The sequence below is a fragment of the Protopterus annectens genome, chromosome 11.part0 (genome assembly GCF_019279795.1).
Source record: "Protopterus annectens isolate FY-2018-M chromosome 11.part0, PAN1.0, whole genome shotgun sequence".
Taxonomy (NCBI): domain Eukaryota; kingdom Metazoa; phylum Chordata; order Ceratodontiformes; family Protopteridae; genus Protopterus; species Protopterus annectens.
In genome coordinates, this window is record NC_056745.1 from 421,776,962 (window position 1) to 421,797,901 (window position 20,940).

At 36.2% G+C, this 20,940-nt stretch overlaps 1 protein-coding gene across 1 annotated transcript in view; it reads right to left on the reverse strand.

The window, feature by feature from the left end:
• UHRF1BP1L (UHRF1 binding protein 1 like) overlaps nucleotides 1-20,940 on the reverse strand; it is a 2,202,923-nt gene that overhangs the window by 487,411 nt on the left and 1,694,572 nt on the right. Inside the window, exon 15 of the mRNA XM_044087916.1 lies at nucleotides 4,729-4,907. Within this exon, the coding sequence (XP_043943851.1) occupies nucleotides 4,729-4,907 (179 nt within the window). The remainder of the gene's footprint in view (nucleotides 1-4,728; nucleotides 4,908-20,940) is intronic.

Consider the following 20,940-nt stretch of genomic DNA (forward strand, 5'->3'; position numbering starts at 1 on the left):
TAACTGCTGCGGAAGCCTTACCTACACGGGTAGAATACCAATAGCTTATAAGGTTTTGACCAAACTTATATTCCTATATCTGCAAGTAGCTGTGGGTTGGAGGGAAGATGGGTCATTATGATAAGAGAACTGGGTGTTTCTATACGTTTGAGTGATTGGCCGTGGTGTAATTTGTTTAGTCCTACAGGCAACTCGTTTCTGAATACCAAAAAAGCTTACACTTGCAAGCTTTAGATCCATTTATTTCAAGAAGTCTCAATATCTAAAAAACTGTTTTAGCTATAAATGTGTGTTTATGCCATTAAAAACAAAAATACAAACACGGTCTATTTCATGGGTACAAGAAACTCACCGCTTATTTTCACCAAAGATAAGCACTTTTCCCTTCCTTTAAGGCTTCATTAGATCTAAAATTATAAATCTCAAAACAAGTTTTAAATAACAAATGAAAAGTCTTTAATAACGAAAGGATACTTTTGCTATGTAATAACAGAAGATTTTGTTGAGAACAAACACAATGTACCCACCTTATATGAAACTTTTATAATAATTAAATGTTAAATAATGTACTACGTTACTGCAATCTCTAGTTGCTGAAATGATAAGATAGGCATATGAATATCAGAGAAGTTGAAAAACATATAACACTTATGGTTAGACTTGTGTATTTGTCTTTGTTTACCAGGAAAACAAGCTCCATTTGCTTACATTGCATTATGCTAAGTTCCAGTTAAGCACAGAGTAGTCACCTTTCTATTTACATTTATACACAAACAGTAGTTACATTTATACAGTCTAAGATTTTACACAGGTAGAAGTTACTAAAGAGAAAGCCCACGTGCAACTTAGTGGATTGTACAAGGCAGCAGTTATGTATAAAAATGTTGTTATTTCAGTAAGATGTTCAGTGTATTTAAGGAGAGTATCTGGATGGAACCATATGGTAAACACAAAGTCTCAACCCTGTGATGAGCATGTGCAGGACCAGGACTGGTTAAGATGCTGCTTAAGAAGTGGTTTAAAACTACTGAGTCTGTCGTAGAGTTTTATTTGTGTGGGGATACTTCAAGTGGCACTGCAGAAAATGTACATTCTTTTTTTTTTTTTTTACAAAGATCATATTTAAGGAACTGTATCCAGGCCTTATGTTATGAGTAATGACTAATGTATATAAATATCATTTTAATCAATATCACACAGGCTACTGTCAACTGTATGTCAATAAAGGCGAGTTATATAAAAAACAAAACAAAACAAAAAGATTGCATCAGACTGACAAAACTAGGAATAAAGCTCAACACCCAAACATATATGACATCTGCAAACCAGGTTCTAAAAAGACAATTCTTACTACAATGAATAAAAAAACATACAATAGTGTTTCAACTATAATTTTTAAAGAAGCCTGCAGTTATTTAATGTTCCGCTACAGCTGACTTACAAATACTGAAAATAAAGCAAGTCACTGTACTTAAGTTACTCATCCTAAATCAGCTTCTAAATTGATAATTGCACATCTGCCAGTATCACCACAGTATTGTGTCATAAGATGAAGGTATAACAGGGGTGATGGGAATGTATGGAAAAGTCTCATATGCACATATTCCAAAGATGGCTGCACATTGAGTAAAAGCTTAATTTCAGCTCTCTCAGTATGAAAACAGAAACTCAGAAGAGGAGCTAGTGAATTCATTTTTGGGGAGTAAATTTCAATAACTGGCTACTAAGTGCACTGCCTGGATGCCACCAAAAAAAGGAATTCAGAGAACCTGAAAGAAAATCAACCACAAAAAATGTTGGAAAAAACAAGAGTAGGAGCAACTGCAGAGTGCTACATAGAAAATAAAGAATTACCTTGATAATATGCATGAGTTTAAAAAGATTCTCTGATTGATTCTTTTATCACGCAATATTTTGTATGCTGTACTAATTATTCCTTTTTTAATCACAGGTTCTGTTCTAGATTCTACTAAAAACCCTACCAGCAATTGTTTGATAAAGCCACAGCATGAAAACAGTGTAACAACTCTACAGAAAGAAATAAAGGGAGCCTATAACAAGGAAGATAACGAGATCTTGCAGAGATACTAGAAATATTTCAGAAATTTTATGAAAGTCTGTATACACAGAGAAATATGAAGATCAAAAGGTATAAATGGGAATGTTTATGGAAGAATTTAACATGCCAAAGTTAGAGGTAGAGAACGCTTAATTACTAATACTTAGGATAGAAGTAGATGAGATAAAAATGGGATTAATATCAGAGAATTACTATCAAAAATGAGATTAATATCAGAGGATTACTATCATAGCATAGGCAAAGAGAAAGAAATAGGGAGATCATAAGTGAATAACTAGCACTGGTAGGGTTTTTAGTAGAATCTAAAACAGAAGCTGCGATTAAAAAAAGAATAATTAGTACAGCATACAAAATATTTCGTGATATAAGAATCAGAGGAGATTAGAAAGGATTGGGAAGAAAGACTGGATAGGCAATTCACAAAGAAACAATGTGGGATATATGTATGTCTCCCAAATATGCAACAAAGTCTAGAAGATTTAGGATCTTTGCTTGAAAGTGTTTACACAGGTATTTTTATACCCCAAATAGACTCCAAAGAATTTTTTCTCGGGTAGACAGCAAATGATGGAGGTGTGATGGGGAAGAAATAGGTAACTGGGAACATATCTGCTGGGAGTTTAATGAGTTGGCAAACTTTAAAGAAAAAATCCACCTTAGTAAAAAATCAGTTTTTTCACTCTATCTCTGTTTTTTTAGTAATTTTAACATCTCAAAATCACACTGACTGCATTTTATAGAATTTTAATTTATTTTCTACAAAATGGCTGTCAATGGGACTTCGCATATCAATGTGATCTTATTTTCTTCAAGCCTTTCTCTTTCCCATAATCCATTTCAAGTCTGATTTATATGAGTCATGCTAGACATAAGGAAGTAGTGGTGTATTTCCATTCCATGGGATTGGTGTCAGTTACTGTCATCTTATATACTGTCTGTAACAGGACTACTTCTTTTATTTCTTGAATGGCCCTCATTTGTGTGCATCTCAGGGCTTGTTTTACAGTATACTAAGGAATTATACAGCTGCAACCAAAACAGTTGCTAAATTGTAGGTATCCTTTTGTAGTCCGAAATGAACTGACAGCCCCTTCCCCTACACTTTGGTAAATGTGCTGATACTTTACAAGAAAAATATTTTCTTACTTTTCTCTAACTGTTACAGACAACTTTTATACCACATTCAAGTCATCTTAAAATGTAAAGTAGTATAAACAACAAACATTTAAAATTTAAAGCTTAGCATTTTAACTGTGATGCTGCTTATGTAAATTTGTCAAAAGATTTGACAACTGCCTTTGAACCATTGACTGATCTAATTGCTTTTTTTATATGAAAGGCATGGCTAGAATGGAAGCAGCTGTGAATCAGTGCAAGTTCTCTTTCTCTCTGCAATAAAGACAATGGAAAACAGTTTCATGCCTCTCTGTCTTGTTTACAGCAGCCTGATCCCCCTGACTATAAATTTCTCTGTGTCTGTAGTATGTCATGCAGGTGACAAATTCCACTGCAACTTATCTAAGAAGTTAAGCTAAAAAAAGGTGGGCGGCCTTTCCCTTCCTTTGATATCAAAGTGAGGAAATACATTTTTTTTTTTTTTTTTTAAAGTACAAGCATATTTTAGGTATGTACACAGTACTAGAATCATATTGTAGAGAGAAAGGCAACCTAAGAGTTGAGTTAAAATGTAAGAGAAGGTGGAGTTTTCCTTTAAAGAATCCTTGCAGACCACTACTGGGTGAGCAAATTGGTTAAGTAATAAGGAAATTATTTTTTGAGCTATGATACAGAATCGGAATTGTGTAGACATAGCAAGGCCTTGCTGAGTCTAATTATGGTGGCTGCCAAAAAGCAATTATTAGAAAATGGAAATGAAATTCTAAAGCAACTTTACTAGAAGTAGTAAATAAAGCAGCAGATAAAATAACTGGAACTGGGATCTTTAGAAAAGTGTAGGATTTAAATTACACAGGAAAAAAAATTGGAATTGTGAGAACTGAGGTTTAAAAAAAGGCAGGATTTGAAAGAGCTATGTAATGCTTGAGTGACTGACTGGGTAGATTATAAGCGCTGTATAATGTTTGCAACTACAATTAAGTCAATATGGTTTGTTTTCATTTATATACATGTATGATTGCCTATGTCGTATGTGATAATTTAATAAAGATGTTTTTGATTAAAAAAAAGCATTAATGTATACGAATCAGAGAGGCTGCTAAAGCAAAACTGAAAATAATCATAGAGTTGTTAAACTCCTTCACCTTCTAAAGTTTGGATTACTGAAGTGGCAGGAACAATTGTACAGCAAGTGCCACAGTGATGGTCTGAGCTACAAAAGTAAATCAAATAAAATCAAACACAGAAGCATCATCATCTTGAGACCTGTGATACAATAAATGATTTTGAAAATGAGCATAATGTATTTTCTAGTAAAACTGCAATGGAAAAACAATCATTTACAAACCACATGCTAAACTGTATAGCTATTTTTTTAATAAATAGCATTTGTATCAGTAATTCATTCATCTACAAACTCAGTAAAATAAAAAAAATATATATATATATATATATATATATATATATATATATATACACACATATTTGTTGATGGACTCAGAAGAATAAAATATATGTTTTAGTTTTACTACCTTTCTCAAAGAACTGAATGCTATCACTCCCATCACTATCCAGCAGATGATCCTCTAAAATGCTACTATCGATTGAGATTGAGTCAAGTGACAGTTGTGATGAGCTTTTCTTCATGTTCTTGTATGAAACCGTAACACTAGGCACAGCAGACTGGGAGCGGTCCCTTAGCTTTCCACTACTGAGACGGAAAAAAAAACAGCATTACAGTGGATCAGTTCTGATGCAGTAACTGCCATATAGCAATTGAGTAATTTTAAACAAGCAGAAATTAAAAATAAAACAAAAAAATTAACAGAGAATATTACTAGTGCTTAATACACACACACACACACACACACACACACACACACACACACACACACACACACACACGATAAGCAATCATTCTGAATAGTAGTTTGTTATATATATGGATTATAACACCTAGAGATATAAAACCTAGAAAAGTGCTTCTTGGTAATACAAATCACTCCCACCACCATAAGTTTCCCATATACTACATCTTTCAAGTGCTATGCACAGTTTTAATTTCATTTTGTTAAATAAATTAGACAGTACTGGGGAAAGCACATTTAAAACAGGGGATCAATGAGGAAAAGCTCCTTTAAAAATCACTGCTAGTGAACAAATGTAGTAATATACCTGTATACATACACATCCATCCACAACCCCTTTTACACATTTTTGTACAGCTGGTTGAGGTGTTACATCAACAATGGCAATCATCTACAGCCAATGTTCATACCACCAGGTGGCTAGCCTTGCAGCAGCTGCTCCTTCATATCACACAGTCACACAATCTCTCACACATATGGCAAATTTAGTGTGTGTCCAGACTGTAGGGATTAGAATCCTTTTGACTGAAAGGTAAAATACATATTACTGATACTGTTAGCCATTGTTATCATTAGTATTATTGTTACAGCTATATCTGTTATTGATGTTTAGGACACTGAGCATTTCATGATTGTGTCTTTGCTACTGTGTCTTGATTGCTTTTAATAATTCTGCCTCCATATAATGCTGTGTATTAATCCTATTTTCCTACCATATCATGTACTGGCATATAACAAAAATACAGAAAACAGAGGATATGAAGTCATAGTATTTAAAAGATTTGTGTGTCTGCTCCATAAAAGGTATGCAATTAAGGTTTGTTTTCCCAGTAAAGATGCCTCTGGAATGTTCAGAAACAAATGTGCAGCCTAAGACTGAAGCACAGGGCCTTATCAAATAAGCATATGCACAACATCTGCACAGAATATCTGCTTTCAACGCAAGCCAAAAAGTGCCATCAAGAAGTAAAATCTCAGAGCTGGACACATAAACAACACATCATTCTGCTTCTAGGACATTAAGGTGTCAAGAGTTCAGAAAGGAGTGAGAAAAGCAAAGGATGTAGAAGAAAGTGATGGCTGCAATTCTCTCTTCCTTCTGGAGGTGTTTTAATCACATAAATAATGTACTGTGAAAAAAACAACTATGGCAGCAGCTTGACTCCATTAACTGCAGAGACGGAATAAAAATTCAAAATCCTCTCTCTCCTGGGAAGATATATACTGTAGTAAAACTGGTTCATTTCTGTTGGACTAAGTTACAGACTTCAGACTTTCAGATATTCATCTTCTTGCTCCAGTCATACTTGGACAGCTGTGTAATGCCAGCTAACAAGCAGATCGGTACTGAAATGGCTTTGCTGAAGGGCAACTATAGCCTTACAAACTCCAGAAAAAGGAGCCAAAGTCTATGATATTGCATCTTCCTAGTTCTGGGACTGGCAAATCAAAAAGGTAGATCCATTCTCAGTGAAGGAAAGTGGTGTGCGCCAGACAGGGGGTATTTTCAGGACTCCTTTCAACTGAATTGGACTTTAGCCTACAAGAGGAACCAGCATCGAAATGGGGAATCGTCGTCAGTTTTGTGGATCTCCCTGAGAGAGACAGTGGACAGAGAATGCAGAACTATTTCACAGTAACCATCAAGGATCAAAGGTTTCTTAAGAATAGATACCTAACTCTTGTTTGAACACTTGGTACCACACTGCCAGGAACTGATATAAATAATTGGAAGTTTCTCTTTTTGACTTCCTTGTTGTATATTTTTATTGACTGATGCCTTCTCAAAATTAAGCTAATTCATGTGTTAATAAATTATATTTTTATACAAAATTCAACTTGGCTGTTTTAATTTTGGCTTGACCGTAACCTAGAACAATACGTTTTGGAAAGGGGGACAAAAGTGCTGAGCAAGCTTATTTTCACCCGTAGACAAATGCATTGGTTATAAATACAAGGTATTACATTCCAGCATACCTGCTGCATATCTTTGTAATATACACACACATATATATATATATATATATATATATCTACACACATATACATACACTCAAAAACCACTCACCCACATACAAACCCGCTTTTTTCCTGTTAATCTACCAATGGCAATTCACCGCGAGGAGAGGAAAAAAAGAGAAATGGAGCAAGCAAGACAGCACAGAAAAGCAAATTTTTTCACAGAAAAGAAAGCTTGCTCACATAAAGAATATCTTCTGTACTCTAAACAGCAGCGAAAAGCCATACGGATTTCAGAGGCAAAGAGATGCAGGAATAACTCTACGTAAATAAATACTTAGTGTGCAAAGAAGTGGGCGGACAAAACAAAATGAAAAGTGCTTAGGGAAAATGGAGTGAACTAGCCGGACAACGCAAAAAAACATAAGCATGCAATTTACAGTAAAATAAGAATTGCTAAAAATCATTAAACCTGATCAGGAAAGTTTTCCAGAATAAGCGAGAAGGCACATTAGATATGGGCTACAGAAAATGAAAAGCAGCTACATTTGTCTAAATGCTGTGCTTTTAAACATTAATTTTTTTTATTTTTTAAGATTCTGCAAGGGTATAAAACTTCAAAAGATAAACATATGGCAGCTTAATGCTTGGTCAACCAGTTTTCTAGATTTTGTTTCTTCTGAGGCTATACATGAAGAAGGCTCAAAGATTTCAAAAGGGTTTGTGGCACTCAAGTAAAGATGCAACTTGTCAGCATTGGTAATTATGTATTCATTTAAAGGTAAAGCATAATTTGTGTAGTTTACTTAGGAAGATTCAGATGGATATAAGAATAAACTATCAGAAAGAAAGTCAATACTGTCCATCACGTACTGCAACCAAAAAGTAGCTCCATCCACTTTACCACTAAGATTAAGACTAGCAGAACTTGGTCAACCTAGCTGACGAATTTCCAGAACAGCAAGTCCTCTCCATTTACCCACAATCCTGTTCTGCAAATAACCCTCTCTCAGATTTCTGAAGTCAGTGGAAAACAGAACCTAAGCATACAACTATACATAAGCTCTCACACCAAACGTCTGGTGGATCAGTCAAGCCTACAGCTGGAGGAAAGAAGGTGAGATTGGTAAAGAAGAAGGAACTACCTGGCCACACCTATTGTTATGCTAAGTACATAATTTTCAAATCTGAAACTGGAGCTGAATCTTCTGTATCACCTGTGTTGACCTTCAAGCTAAACTTTTTGGCTGGATTTTCATGAAAGAATTATGATGGCACCAAAGGAAGGCCTAGATCTAGAGATCACATCTAGCTTGTAGTGTCCTGCAAAAGAGTTCAGTGATGCACATGTAGCCATGGCACAAATACTATCTAAGGATGTGTTTTTAAAGAAAGTATGCAATGTTGCCCAAGACTTAAATAAATGTGCACCTAGGTTCAAAAGGTTGAACTTTTTTGTGTTTTCCATAGCAAAACTTGATATAGAATAACAACCTTTTAGATAAACATAAATGTATTTCTCAATATAGTTTTTGATTATGAAAGGAACAAATAAGGACCTTTACAACTTCTGTTTTGTTTAGATAAAATCTCAGGTATATGCAGAGATCCATAACATAGCAGCAGATATTCGACCTTAGTACAATTTGGGAAGAACACTGCCAGATTAATGTTCTGACTTAAATGTGTCTCTGTTGCTATCTTTGGCATAAAAGAGAAACATAAGGCAAGATGGATGTACAGACAAAGCCTGCAATCAGAAATTCTCCTGACAGAACTAATGGCTATCAGAAACAGATTTCAAAGATATAAATTTAATTCTGTAGCGGTAGCTGGTTCAAAAAGAGGCCAAGTCAAGTTTTCTAAAATTAAATACAAGTCCTAAAGAGGAAATGGATCCTTGAGCAGTAGATGTAGGAGAAAGATGCATTTAAGAAAAGTTTTACAGACCTCTACACAAACAATAATGATAAGGTAAAATGACAAAATGACACTAGAACTCTCCACAAAAGCAGTATCCAAAACGAACCCGAATAAAGTTCTAGTGAAGCAGTCACGATCCAAATATATTTTTTTATTATTTCACATAAAAAACAGCAAGTTAAGCGCTTTCATCTACTCAGTCGTAGACTTCATCAGAACAGAAGGTTCTGATGAAGTCTACGACTGAGTAGATGAAAGCGCTTAACTTGCTGTTTTTTATGTGAAATAATAAAAAAATATATTTGGATCGTGACTGCTTCACTAGAACTTTATTCGGGTTCGTTTTGAATAATGATAAGGTGTTTGTTGCTTAGGGAAAATTAGAAAATGCAGATAAATTAACCTTTATTGAAGACTAACCACGGCAAAAGTCAAAATATCCGAAAGACATTTTATAATAACTGAAATCAGAGCTGTGAAAACAGCTAGCTCCAAGCTCATGGGCCAAGTGGACAACAAAGTCCATTTTCTTTTATTTCTCTTTCTTGCTCCAGTTCTCTTTGCAGAAGCAAGAATTTGTGCCATCCTTTCTGCATAAAGGGTCCCCAGCTTTACTAGAAGTGAAGAAACCATACTGTTAAGCATAGGGAGTGCATTACTAGGTGAGGCTTGCTGAATAGGTGCCACAGAATTTCATCTAAGGAATTAGACTAAAACAGTGGAACAAGACTTACCATGGTCAAAAATGGACTATCAGAATGACAGCCTTGTGCAGCTTGACCTTCTCCAGAAACCTGGGAAAAAGTGGACACAGAAGAAAGTATAAAGAGAGACCCAGACACCACTCTTAGTTGAGTGAATATCTGGGACAACCTCCTATGATAGAAGGAAGCTACTGTATATGGTGTTGGTTTGGGATGCAAACATGTCACAGTAATGCTTCTCCCGATAATGGAAAAGGTTTTGCCAAGTGACAGGTTGAGGAAACCACTCATGAGGCATACAAGGCAATGGCTGAGCTTATTCACTAGAGAGCTAGTTGTTGCAGAATAAGACTGGCAGTAAGAAAACATCTAGTTTTAAAGGTCCATTTCCAAACTCTCATGACCTTCCTGGAATGAGTACCACATGCCTGTTGATATACCATACCACTACTATGCTGTCACTGTGGATGGTAATAGCAATTTGGGACAAGGAGTCTTGAAGCACCTGTCAGGTGAAAAGGCTTGCTCAGATTTCTAGAAAAATTATATACATCAAGGCCTCTGTGACCATATCCACTGGATCCCCATTGCTCCTGATAATGCCCCCTCCCCCCAACAGAGGCATTAATAGTAACTGTCACAACTGGGAAACATGCATACATATATATATATATATATATATATATATATATATATATATATATATATATATATATAAATATTTCAAGTATGGTCATTAATGCCTTTCTAACTTGCCGATACACCAAAACATTTGTTCCCACAATAGGTGCCCAGGTTGTTCTTAAAAAAATCTAAACGGGTGCTTGTTTAATGTAGCTTGGTAGTCTGTTCCATGCATCAGCTGCTTTCTCACAAAACCAATTAGAACACTTCTCATTCCTATAGAATCTTCTACATAGATTGTCTGATGATTTTCTACTACTTTCTGATAACTCCACACATTCCCAGAGACAGTTGTCTCTAAATGCCCTATATACCTGAATAAAATATCCTCTTAAATATCTATAAGAGATGGTATACAAGTTCAGATGTTTTAACAATCAAAAAAAAGTAGAATGATGAGATGACACCAGACTCTCATCATAAAACGAACAATCTTTTATTTTAAAACAACATAAGCGCTTTCACAGCTATTGCTGCTTCTTCAGATGTCAGTATAAAAATGCAGTCACACACACAGCAATTTATACAGAAATTCAACTAGCAAATCAACCAATTAAACAATTATGTATTAAAAAAATACAAAAAATAAATGTAATAAAAGTTTAAAAATAAAAAAAAAAATTAAATCAACTAATGCACATATGTATATCTAAAAAGTGAGCATGTCTGTAACAAAAGTTTAAGGGGGACTTTTATCATTTAGTCCTGAGCCATAATCAGCCCTTAACCTAGCTATTCACTTACTCTCTAAGCTTTAAGTAGCATTCCTATCATCACCCAGCCTCTTAGTAGCTGCTACTTGTGCTATAAATTGAAACTTAAAACAATGTGTGTGTGTGAGGTGAGCTTCACATGCTTAGAAAGAGCACTGCACTCAGTACCATTATTTATATGTCTTAACTGTTCTACTAGAACGTTCCTTCAACTGTCTATCAGTCTTGCCTACATAAAACTTTGTGCAGGCAGTACAGCACGCTAAATAAACCACATGAGAAGAAATACAAGTAGCTTGAACATCAAACACATACTGTTTACCCTTTTCTGGATGTATAAACATACCAGTAGTGTCAATATAACTGCAATACTTACAAGTATGACATGGTCTAGTTCCCTTATAAGTGGAACCCATTTTATTCCTAGTAGTTTTACCATCAATAAACTGTTTTGGATAACAAAGCATCTGTTTTAAAGATTGTTTCTTCTTAAAGATAAAGTTAGGTTGTTCACCCACTATCTTTTTTTAAGATCATTATTCGTTGTTATAATGGGCCAATGCTTCCTATAGTGTAAGAATAATTCACCGATACCCTGCATTTACCATCACTCAGTCTCCCAGGGTGAACAGGTGGTAGATTAGAAGAAAAGAAGAGCCTGCCTCTACCTTCTCTAAACATCAGAGACTTTATTCAATACTTGTACATTGCACCTCTTGTAGCCCCTGTCCACAAACTTATTCTCCAGGTCTTTCATTTCAGCCATAAAATTGCCTTCACTGACATTCACCCTTGAGACTAAGTTCTTGTCTTTGTACTACATCAAAAACATATTTAGTGTACATGCTTGCTTGGAGTAAAAAGTTGTTGCTGTAACAAGGTTTCCTGTATACTGAAGTATCCATCTGTCTACTGCTTGAAACTCTGATGAGTACACATCTAAGTAACTAATTTCTACCTGGGAATACTTAGCTGTAAATCTCAGAAATGTAGTACTAGCATTAATCTCTTCTATGAACTTAACCAATTCATCTTGTGTATCCTTCCAAATTAAAAAGAAATCATCCACAAAATGTCTGTAAAATAAAACGTTCTACTTATGTATCAACCAATATGTACTTAAGTTCCCAAATGAGCATGATGAGATTGGCATAGCTGTTGGCACAGGATGTGCCCATTGCTACGCCATCTCTTTGCAAAAAATAATTACCATCAAAAACAAATACATTGTTATATAAAACCAACTCAAGTAAATAGAGAGTAATTCAACCTTACTATCACTAAATATATGTTGTTCCATCAAATATTGTACCACTCATTTAATACCTAACATGTTTGGTACAACTGTGAAGAGGGAACTTACATCCAAGGTTACCAAGTACCATCCCTCTACATCAAATGTAGCTTGTTTAAACTCAAAGATCAATCAGAAATTGTCGAGAGTCACTCAGGATATGTTATTTGGTACTGACAAATGGTCTAAAATGCTTTTCTAGAAAGATGGACAGACTCTGTACTCCATTTTCTACCAGAGACTATAGGTCTTAGCGGTGGATTTACAGGATCTTTGTGTAGCTTGGGCAGGCCCTGTATAAAGAGAATCAAGGGATGTTGCACAAAAAAATAATCAAACAAACTTCTATCAGCCCAAATATCATCATCCAACTCAACTTGCCTTTAAAACAAATTATCTTCTTGTTAACATCAGTGTAATTTTACTATAAAAAGAATTGTCAGACAACATAGCATTCATTTTGTCAGCATACCATGAAGAATCTAGAATCACAACAGGCCCCCCCCTTATCGGCAGGGCGTATAACAATGCTTTGGTCACACATTAAATGTTCAAGCGTTACTTTCTCTCTAGCAGTCATATTAAAAAAAGCGTTTCCCCTTATTTGCAGAATCATAACCCTTATAAATTTCATCTAAACATATTTTTTTCAAATGCCTCAATAAGGAGATGTAAAACAGGTGTGTAAGTGCTTGGCTTCCTAAAAAACATATTCACTAGATGAAACTACATTGTCTTTATACATATACTTTTAACATTAAATTTCTTATAAAAGTTTTCACATCAAAAATCATCTCAGTAATAATCAGTACTTTGGAATGGCACAAAAGAAAGATATTTTTTAGTTTTTCATAATAGCATCAATTTTCACATCCATGGATGCCCATGGAGTACCTGTAAGAGTGAAAGGGAAGGTCTACAAGAGGGTAGTGAGACCAGCTATGTTATATGGGTTGGAGACAGTGGCATTTACAAAAAGGCAGGAGTTTGATGTGGATGTGGCAGAGTTACAGATGTTAAAATTTGCACTGGGTGTGACAAGGGTGGACAGGATTAGGAATAAGTATATTAGAGGGTCAGCCCAGGCTGGAAGGTTTGGAGACAAAGCCAGAGAGACAAGATTACGTTGGTTTGGACATGTGCTGAGGAGGGATGCTGAGTATATTCGGAAAAAGATGCTAAGGATGAAGCTACCAGGTAACAGGAAAAGAGGACCACAGGCAAAATCCAATACCACTTTCCAGTAAGATATAGGTCCCCCTCTGTGACCTAAGAAACCCCATACCATGTATTCAAACTTATTGGAAACACTCACCATCCAATCCAATACCATATTAATTGTGGGTGATTTTAATTACCCCACTATTAACTGGGAATCCTATATGACACCAAACCTACAGGCACAGAGATTCCTGAATTTTGTAAACACAAACTCCTTGGACCAGACTGTCAGTACACCACCACGGTTGCAACCATGCTGGATCTGGGTCTCACTAATATGGGAGAGTGCTGCACACCCGCTAGTGTAATATCTTCTCTGGTAAGATCAGACCACAAAATGGACTACTTTGAAGTAAAAATAAAACCTGGAACCCCAGCTAACCCTGGAATATTCAGGAACTACTCTAAGGCAAACTTCCTGCTATTAAGTGATAACCTGGTAAACTTTTGAGCCCGCATAAACCCTGAGAACACTGCTGCCTATGCAACACTATTCACAGAAACCCTACACAAGCATTTTAATAGCTGCATACAGGCAGCTGTACCCACCAGCAAGTAGTACAAATCTAACTCAAAAATCAAGCCACCATGGTGGAATCACAAAATAAATAGGCCGTATAACACAAGGAAGAAAACCATGGCAAAAATTAGGAGATGCAGCATACCACTGGATAAAAGCACTCTCATCAAACTAAACAAATAACTCAGAGAACAAATAAAGACTACCAAACCCAAATTTGAGGCAAATTTGGGCATCAAGGCCAAGGACAACCACAAGGCATTTGTTAGTTATGTACGCAACCTTAAAAGCAATACGCAATAGTGTGCAGAGCTCATTGCAAACCGAGCCACAAGCAAAGCTACTTGCTGACTAATTCAGCTCCAACATTCCCTTCTCTCCCCCTCAACCTTCCCTCAGGAAACACCATCAAATACAACTCCCCCTGCAATCACTAGACCACTGCATCAATGGGCCCAGACAATATCCCAGGATGCCTTCTAAAGAGCAAGAAACATGACCTATCAGGCCCTCTGGAATTAACTGTAGCCTTTAAACAGATTTCATTCCTCATGAATGGAGAACAGCAACAGTTATCCCTCAACACAAAGGTTGGCCATTTACAGACCTATATGTCTTAGCCATGAGAAGAATTACCATTGAAATGATCAATAATGACATAGGAAACCATCAGACACTGGACCAAACCTAATTTGGTATTGTCAAGGGCAGGTCATGCCTACTCAACTCAGTGGACTTCTTTGAGAAGGTCACTAAAGCAATGGATGAGGGCAAACTGGTTCACACTGTCTACCTTGACCTGACCATGGCATTTTACACAATATCCCACTCGGGCATTGTTGACAAACTCAAGAGGTTAGGTACAAACTCTTATGTTACCCAATGGATAGCCAACTGGCTCACAGACAGGACCCACAAAGTTAGAACTGGGGAGTCCATCTCTACAAAACGGCCAGTTACAAGTGAAGTCCCTCAGGGACTGGTTCTGGGACAGCTTTTTTTTCTGGCATTAACTTTTCTGAAGTCAATGTCAATGGCCTCTGGCTGATTAAATTTGCAGATGACTGCAAATTAGGAGCTATCATTGAATCCCACACCAACACAAATTTTCTCCAGGAATGAGCTGACACAAACAAACAAATGGTGTCAGAGCCATGGACTAAAACTAAATGCCAAGAAATGCATAATAGGATCCTTCAGGAAGTCATCCACTCCTGATAACTGTTATATTGACAACTCATCCCTTAGAGTTGACCCAGTAGTCAGGGACTTAGCAACACACAGACAGTAATCTAGTCTTTGACCACCACGTGTCTACAGTAGTGAGGAAATCATTCTACATTGCTCAACTTATAAACAAATGGATGGCATTTATGTCCAAGGAAGTCATTGTTTCACTGTATTCAGTATTCATCACACCTATCATTGAGTACAATGCCCCCTTTGGTATGTACCTAACCAGGCATATCCAACAACTGGAACATCCACAGAAGTTCCTCACTAAAAGAATACAGGGCATAAGTAACATGTCCTGACTGCCTCAAGGCCCTATTCCTGTATTCTGTCTCCTACAATCTATTGCTGGATGATCTATGCCTTTCATACAGAGCATTGTCACACCCCTATCTGATGGGCCTCCAGCATATCCACAAAAAATAGCAAGAATTATCCATTCTAAAACCTTGAACCTTGTCTGTGAAATAAATAGGACCTGCTGGAGAGAGAGGTATGTATCACAGAGACTACCCCGTCTCTGGAACAGGCTCCCCATCCATATGGAGCAGAGTTCCTCCCTAAATCAATTCAAGTGTAACTTGCATAACTGGATGGGGAACAGGAAATTCATCCCTGGTTTGGCACCTATGTCACTAATAGACACAGGCAGCTTGAAAGTGGCTCATCTCCCAGGCCCCTGCTTACAATTTTCAAGGGTACCAGAACTAGTCAGAGACTTGGGATGCATGGCTAGGCTTAAAAGGCCCCTTGAAGTCATTAGCCTAGTAAACACCTATGAACGTATAATCAATTCCGAGGAAGCCCATACCTTCCTTCAGGACATGAAGTATAAAGTCTTGGTATACACTGATTTTGTAAATAGTTTTGATAAACGTGAAGCATTTTTTCTTGTTTTCCTATCCAACTGATCCAATACCTTTTATAGCCAGGCAATCACTCCAAAACTGTTAAGTTACGACAGGAAGAACAAATTGGTTTATAGCTTGGACTTTGTTTCTAGATGTCACAGCTGTTTTCAGTATTAATTTTTATCTTCTAAAATATTCCTAAGATTTATTCAAATTTCTTCATGTTTTATTGTTGATCCTTAATCAGTTCACAAATATGTATACACTTCCTCTTGCTGAAGTTCTTTTATATAACATTCCTGTCTCTGGCTGATGTTTTCTTAATGCTGCAACTTTCCTACTTTAAAGGTTGCTTGTGCACATTTATCAAGACCAAATGACATTCTTATCTGAAAAAGTCTTGACCACTTGCAGTTGTGCTTTCAGTTCCTCGTCTGATGATCTATACAGTTTTAAATCATCCACAAAAAGAAGATGAGAAGTCTTTACACTTGGTTGTTTTCTGGGAGCCAAACTGTAACCATGATCTAATCTGTTAAGTAGACAGCTTAATGGGTAAAAAGCAACACAAAAGAGCAGCGGTGACTAACAGTCACCCTGGAACATCCTCCTTTGAATTTTTATCCCTGGAATAATAATTTGTCCTTTACCATGGCTTAATTGCAAAGTGGTCTGCCACTGTTTCATGGTCACTGCAATGCAATTGATCAGTGTAGGGTGCATCTTACACATTTTAAAGCACTCTTTTATCCATGAATGTGGGATACTGTCAAATGCTTTTTTGTAGTCTACTCATGCCATACTTAGATTCTTTTACTTTTTACAGTTCTCCACTATGACTTTATTTAACAACAAATGATCCTCTGTTCTATATGACTTTCTTTTGTTACCCTTTTGTTCCATTGCTATGACTGGGTTTTCTTCTAAATGTCTACAAACTTTGTCGGCATCAATTCCAGTCTATAGTTTATACATTGTTAGAAGGCAAGTTATTGATCTATAGTTTTTAGGATAGCTTGCTGGTTCACTCTAATGGAGGAGTATTAATTTCCATGTTGTTAGACAGGTTGGTGTCTGTTTGGGGTGCACATATGAATAGTTCTTACTTATGGCTAAATCTTATTTATTTTTTATTTTTATTTTACATTTGTTGACCGGGCTAGTCTAGCTGGATATATGTCCATTTTCAGTAGAGGCCCAGGGAGAAAAGCTCCACAAGGATCAGACAAGATTAAAAATATTTAAAATTACAAAATTTTAAGATTAAAAATACAATAACAGTTACAAAACAAAGTTCTGTTACAGATACATTAAAGTTCAGTTAAGATGAAATACAGTACAAAACATTTAAAGTTCAGTTACAGATGCATTAAAGTTCAGTTAAGATAAAACACAGATAAAATACCCCTTCCCCTATTTTCACTATTAAGGTTTTTTTTTACACTGTGGGAAAGTAATAGAAGGGAGAGTGAGATTCCCAGAACAACAAAGTCATTAGTAAGGAATGGGAAAAGAGACTAGTTATAGAAGAGAAGAAAATCAGGAATGGGAGAGAGTAGTAAAAGGGAAGTTACCCCTCTAGCAGAAGCAGGTAGGATGTCTGTTAAGTCTGTCTTGGGTATGCTAAGTCCCACTTAGAGGTAGTAACCTTAGATGTGAGAATAATGTAAGGTGGAATAGCTTAGGAAAAATCTTCATGTAAAGATACTGATACTTTTTGCCAGAAGTTAGGTACTGCATCTAGGCTTGAGGTTTTCCATTTAGGAACTTTTCTTTCTTCCATTTTCATTACAAAGACATGCATCTGGAGCATTTCTCCCCGGGACTCTGCTGAAAATTGGCTTTGTTCCAAGTCGGACTTTCCCGGTTAACAAATGTTAAATAAACAAATAAATAAATAAAAAATAAAAAAATAAAAAAATTAAATTTCTCTGGCAATTCATTTCCATGTTGTGAGACAGGTTGGTGTCTATTTGGGGTGCACATATAAATAGTTCTTGCTTATGGCTAAATCTTCATGTAAAGATATTGATACTTTTAGCCAGAAGTTGGGTACTGCATCTAGGCCTGAGGTTTCCCATTTAGGAACTTTTCTTTGTTTCAATTTCTCTGGCCGTTACTTCATCCCATTTCACATCCTGTACATTTTAACTTTTTATTCTTTCTTACTTCTATCTTTTCAACATCTTTGTTATGTTCCACAGGATCTTCACAGATATTTCCCCGAAATGTATCTATTTCTGGTGGTGTTTCAGTTATTTTTGCCTAGTTTCCCAATCCTCTATAAATCATTTATTTATTTATTGACATTTGTTAACCGGGTTTGTCCAACTGGGCTTGTGGCCCATTTTCAGTGGAGACCCGAGGAGAAAAGCTCCAGTAGTACATTTTAAACAAGTACAATTTTAAACAATATTTATATAATAGCAGTTATAGCAAAAAGATTCACATATGTTGGGTTATATGCATAAAGTTAAAGTTGCAATAAAAAGAAGCTAAGTAACAATTTTACATTGACATAGTTCAATAGGTCAACAATAACATTTTTTTGTTTGTATAAAATTATGCAAATGCATAGTAGACACATTGGAGAGAGAGGTGTAATGAGGTACTAAGTATGGTCCTTTTGAGGGTACATAAAGGGAAGTTAGACTAGGTAGGGTCATGGCAAGGGCAGGTTCTGGAATTGAGAAAATAAGCTTTTAGTTCATTTTTAAAGTGTGAGGTGTGGGAGATTGAACGTAAGCAAAGGGGAAGTTTGTTCCAAGCATGGGCAAGGGAGTGTTTGTAGAGTAGTTTGCCTACTGACCTTTTTGTGTGGTAGATATCAAGTAATTGTTGGTTAGAAGTACGGAGGGTCCAGGATGGGATGTAGATGGAGACTAAGGAAGATAGAGATGGACAGAAGGAGGGTTTATAAAGAATAGAGTGTAGCATATAAAACTGATAAGATAGCAGAAATTGGGAAAGTTCAAGCCATTGAAGAGAGTTTAAAGAAATGCAGTGGTGTGAGTTATATGGGGGAGTTAGTAATGAATCTGGCTATTTTATGGTAAGTCTGTTGGAGTTTGTTTAGAGTGGAGGCCTGGATATTGGTAAGAAATGGGGCAGCGTACAAGAGGGAGGGGAGGAGGAGTGCCTGGCCCAGGGTAAGTCTGGATTCAGGGGTTAGGAATCTTTTGTTCCGATGTAGCAGACCTATTTTCTGTTTTTTTTTTTTTTTATACATTGGAGTATGTGCAGGTTGAACTTTAGTTCATCGATAATGACCCCTAGGAGTTTTGTGTGGGTGTTGAGTAGAGAAAACTATAAAGCAATTAAGACAAGAAGTGCCACTGTTAGAAGAATGCAGAACAGGGAACAGATCAACAAAAATACTCAAAGATAGACATTTTTTTGGGTTATCAATAAATTGCTTATTTTGTACTTTTCCATTATATTTATCTGCAGATCTTCTATGTTTTACTGACTATTTTTAGTTTATTATTTTCAATACTACACGATAGATCCTGATCTGTTTTGATACGGCTCATTGCTTTTATCATGTCTATCTTTGAGTATTTTTGTTGATCTGTTCCCTGTTCTGCATTCTTCTAACAGTGGCACTTGTCTTAATTGCTTTATAGTTTTCTCTACTCGATACTTCCATGATGGCATTTGATTTCTCCCTTTCCCTTACTACCCTGTGTTTTGGTGGCAAGACTTTATTAATTTAACTGCACAGTAATATATTCTAATTAGCTCTGTTATATCAAATGAATTTCTATTAACAGTCCTAACTAATGATAATTTGTTTGATCAGACTATTTATTTCATTGATCTTAATATGTGTCTCCATCTCTATTAAACCAACTCTTCTTAGATCATTTTCTTCTAAACTGAGGGCACAAAAAGGTCTCCATTTCCTGCGGTCATTCTACAGAAAGTTCCACAGCATCTTCCTGTGCCATATTTTCTTCAGTTTCAATCTGTCTCATCCATTGCTCTTTTATATGGGAACCCACTGGGCTATCACTCCACAACATTGACTGCATCAGAGTTTCCTGTTCCTTCCCTTGCTGTGCAACTCCAACTGAACTTTTCTACTGGCTTCCTATGGAAGGTTCCAAAGTATCTTCATACGGCCACTGATCAGATGTTTCTCACTCCACTGGTTTCTCCTTAATTAAGGGATCCATTGCTCTACCCCGTTGTGGTGTTATCAGAGTTAGATTTTCTACACTAAATCCTTCATTTCTCAGGTAATCCATAACCTCAGTTTCTGTTTCTTTAACTTCTCCATTAATAATCCTCTTTTCTACTTTTCTTCTTTGTTTTCTTATTTGTTGTACTGTAAAATCTTCCATATCACGATGCCTTTGCCTGTATGTCTCTCTAGACTTCTTTGGTACTGCTCTTTTTGTATTGATTAGTTTTGCTTTCTCCTTTGCACAAAATATTGTACCATATTAAATCTTTTTCTTTCCCATGTCCACATTTCTTTTTCAGATGCCTACTGTTCCTCCTGCTTCTCCTTACATGGAGGAATCATCGTTCCATTAAGCTGTGATATAACCTGTGTTAGGCTTAATCCTTCACTTTGCAGGTGTTCCATAACTTCAGCGTCTCTCTCTCTCTCTCTCACTTTTTTTTTTTAATTCTATATTACTAATCTTTTATCTCTCTCTGAATATCACTGGGGATTTCTTTTTTTTTTTGTAATGATTAACTTGCCTGTCTCCTTTGTGTAAATATTGCACCACATCAGATCTTTCTTTTTTTCCCATGTCCATAT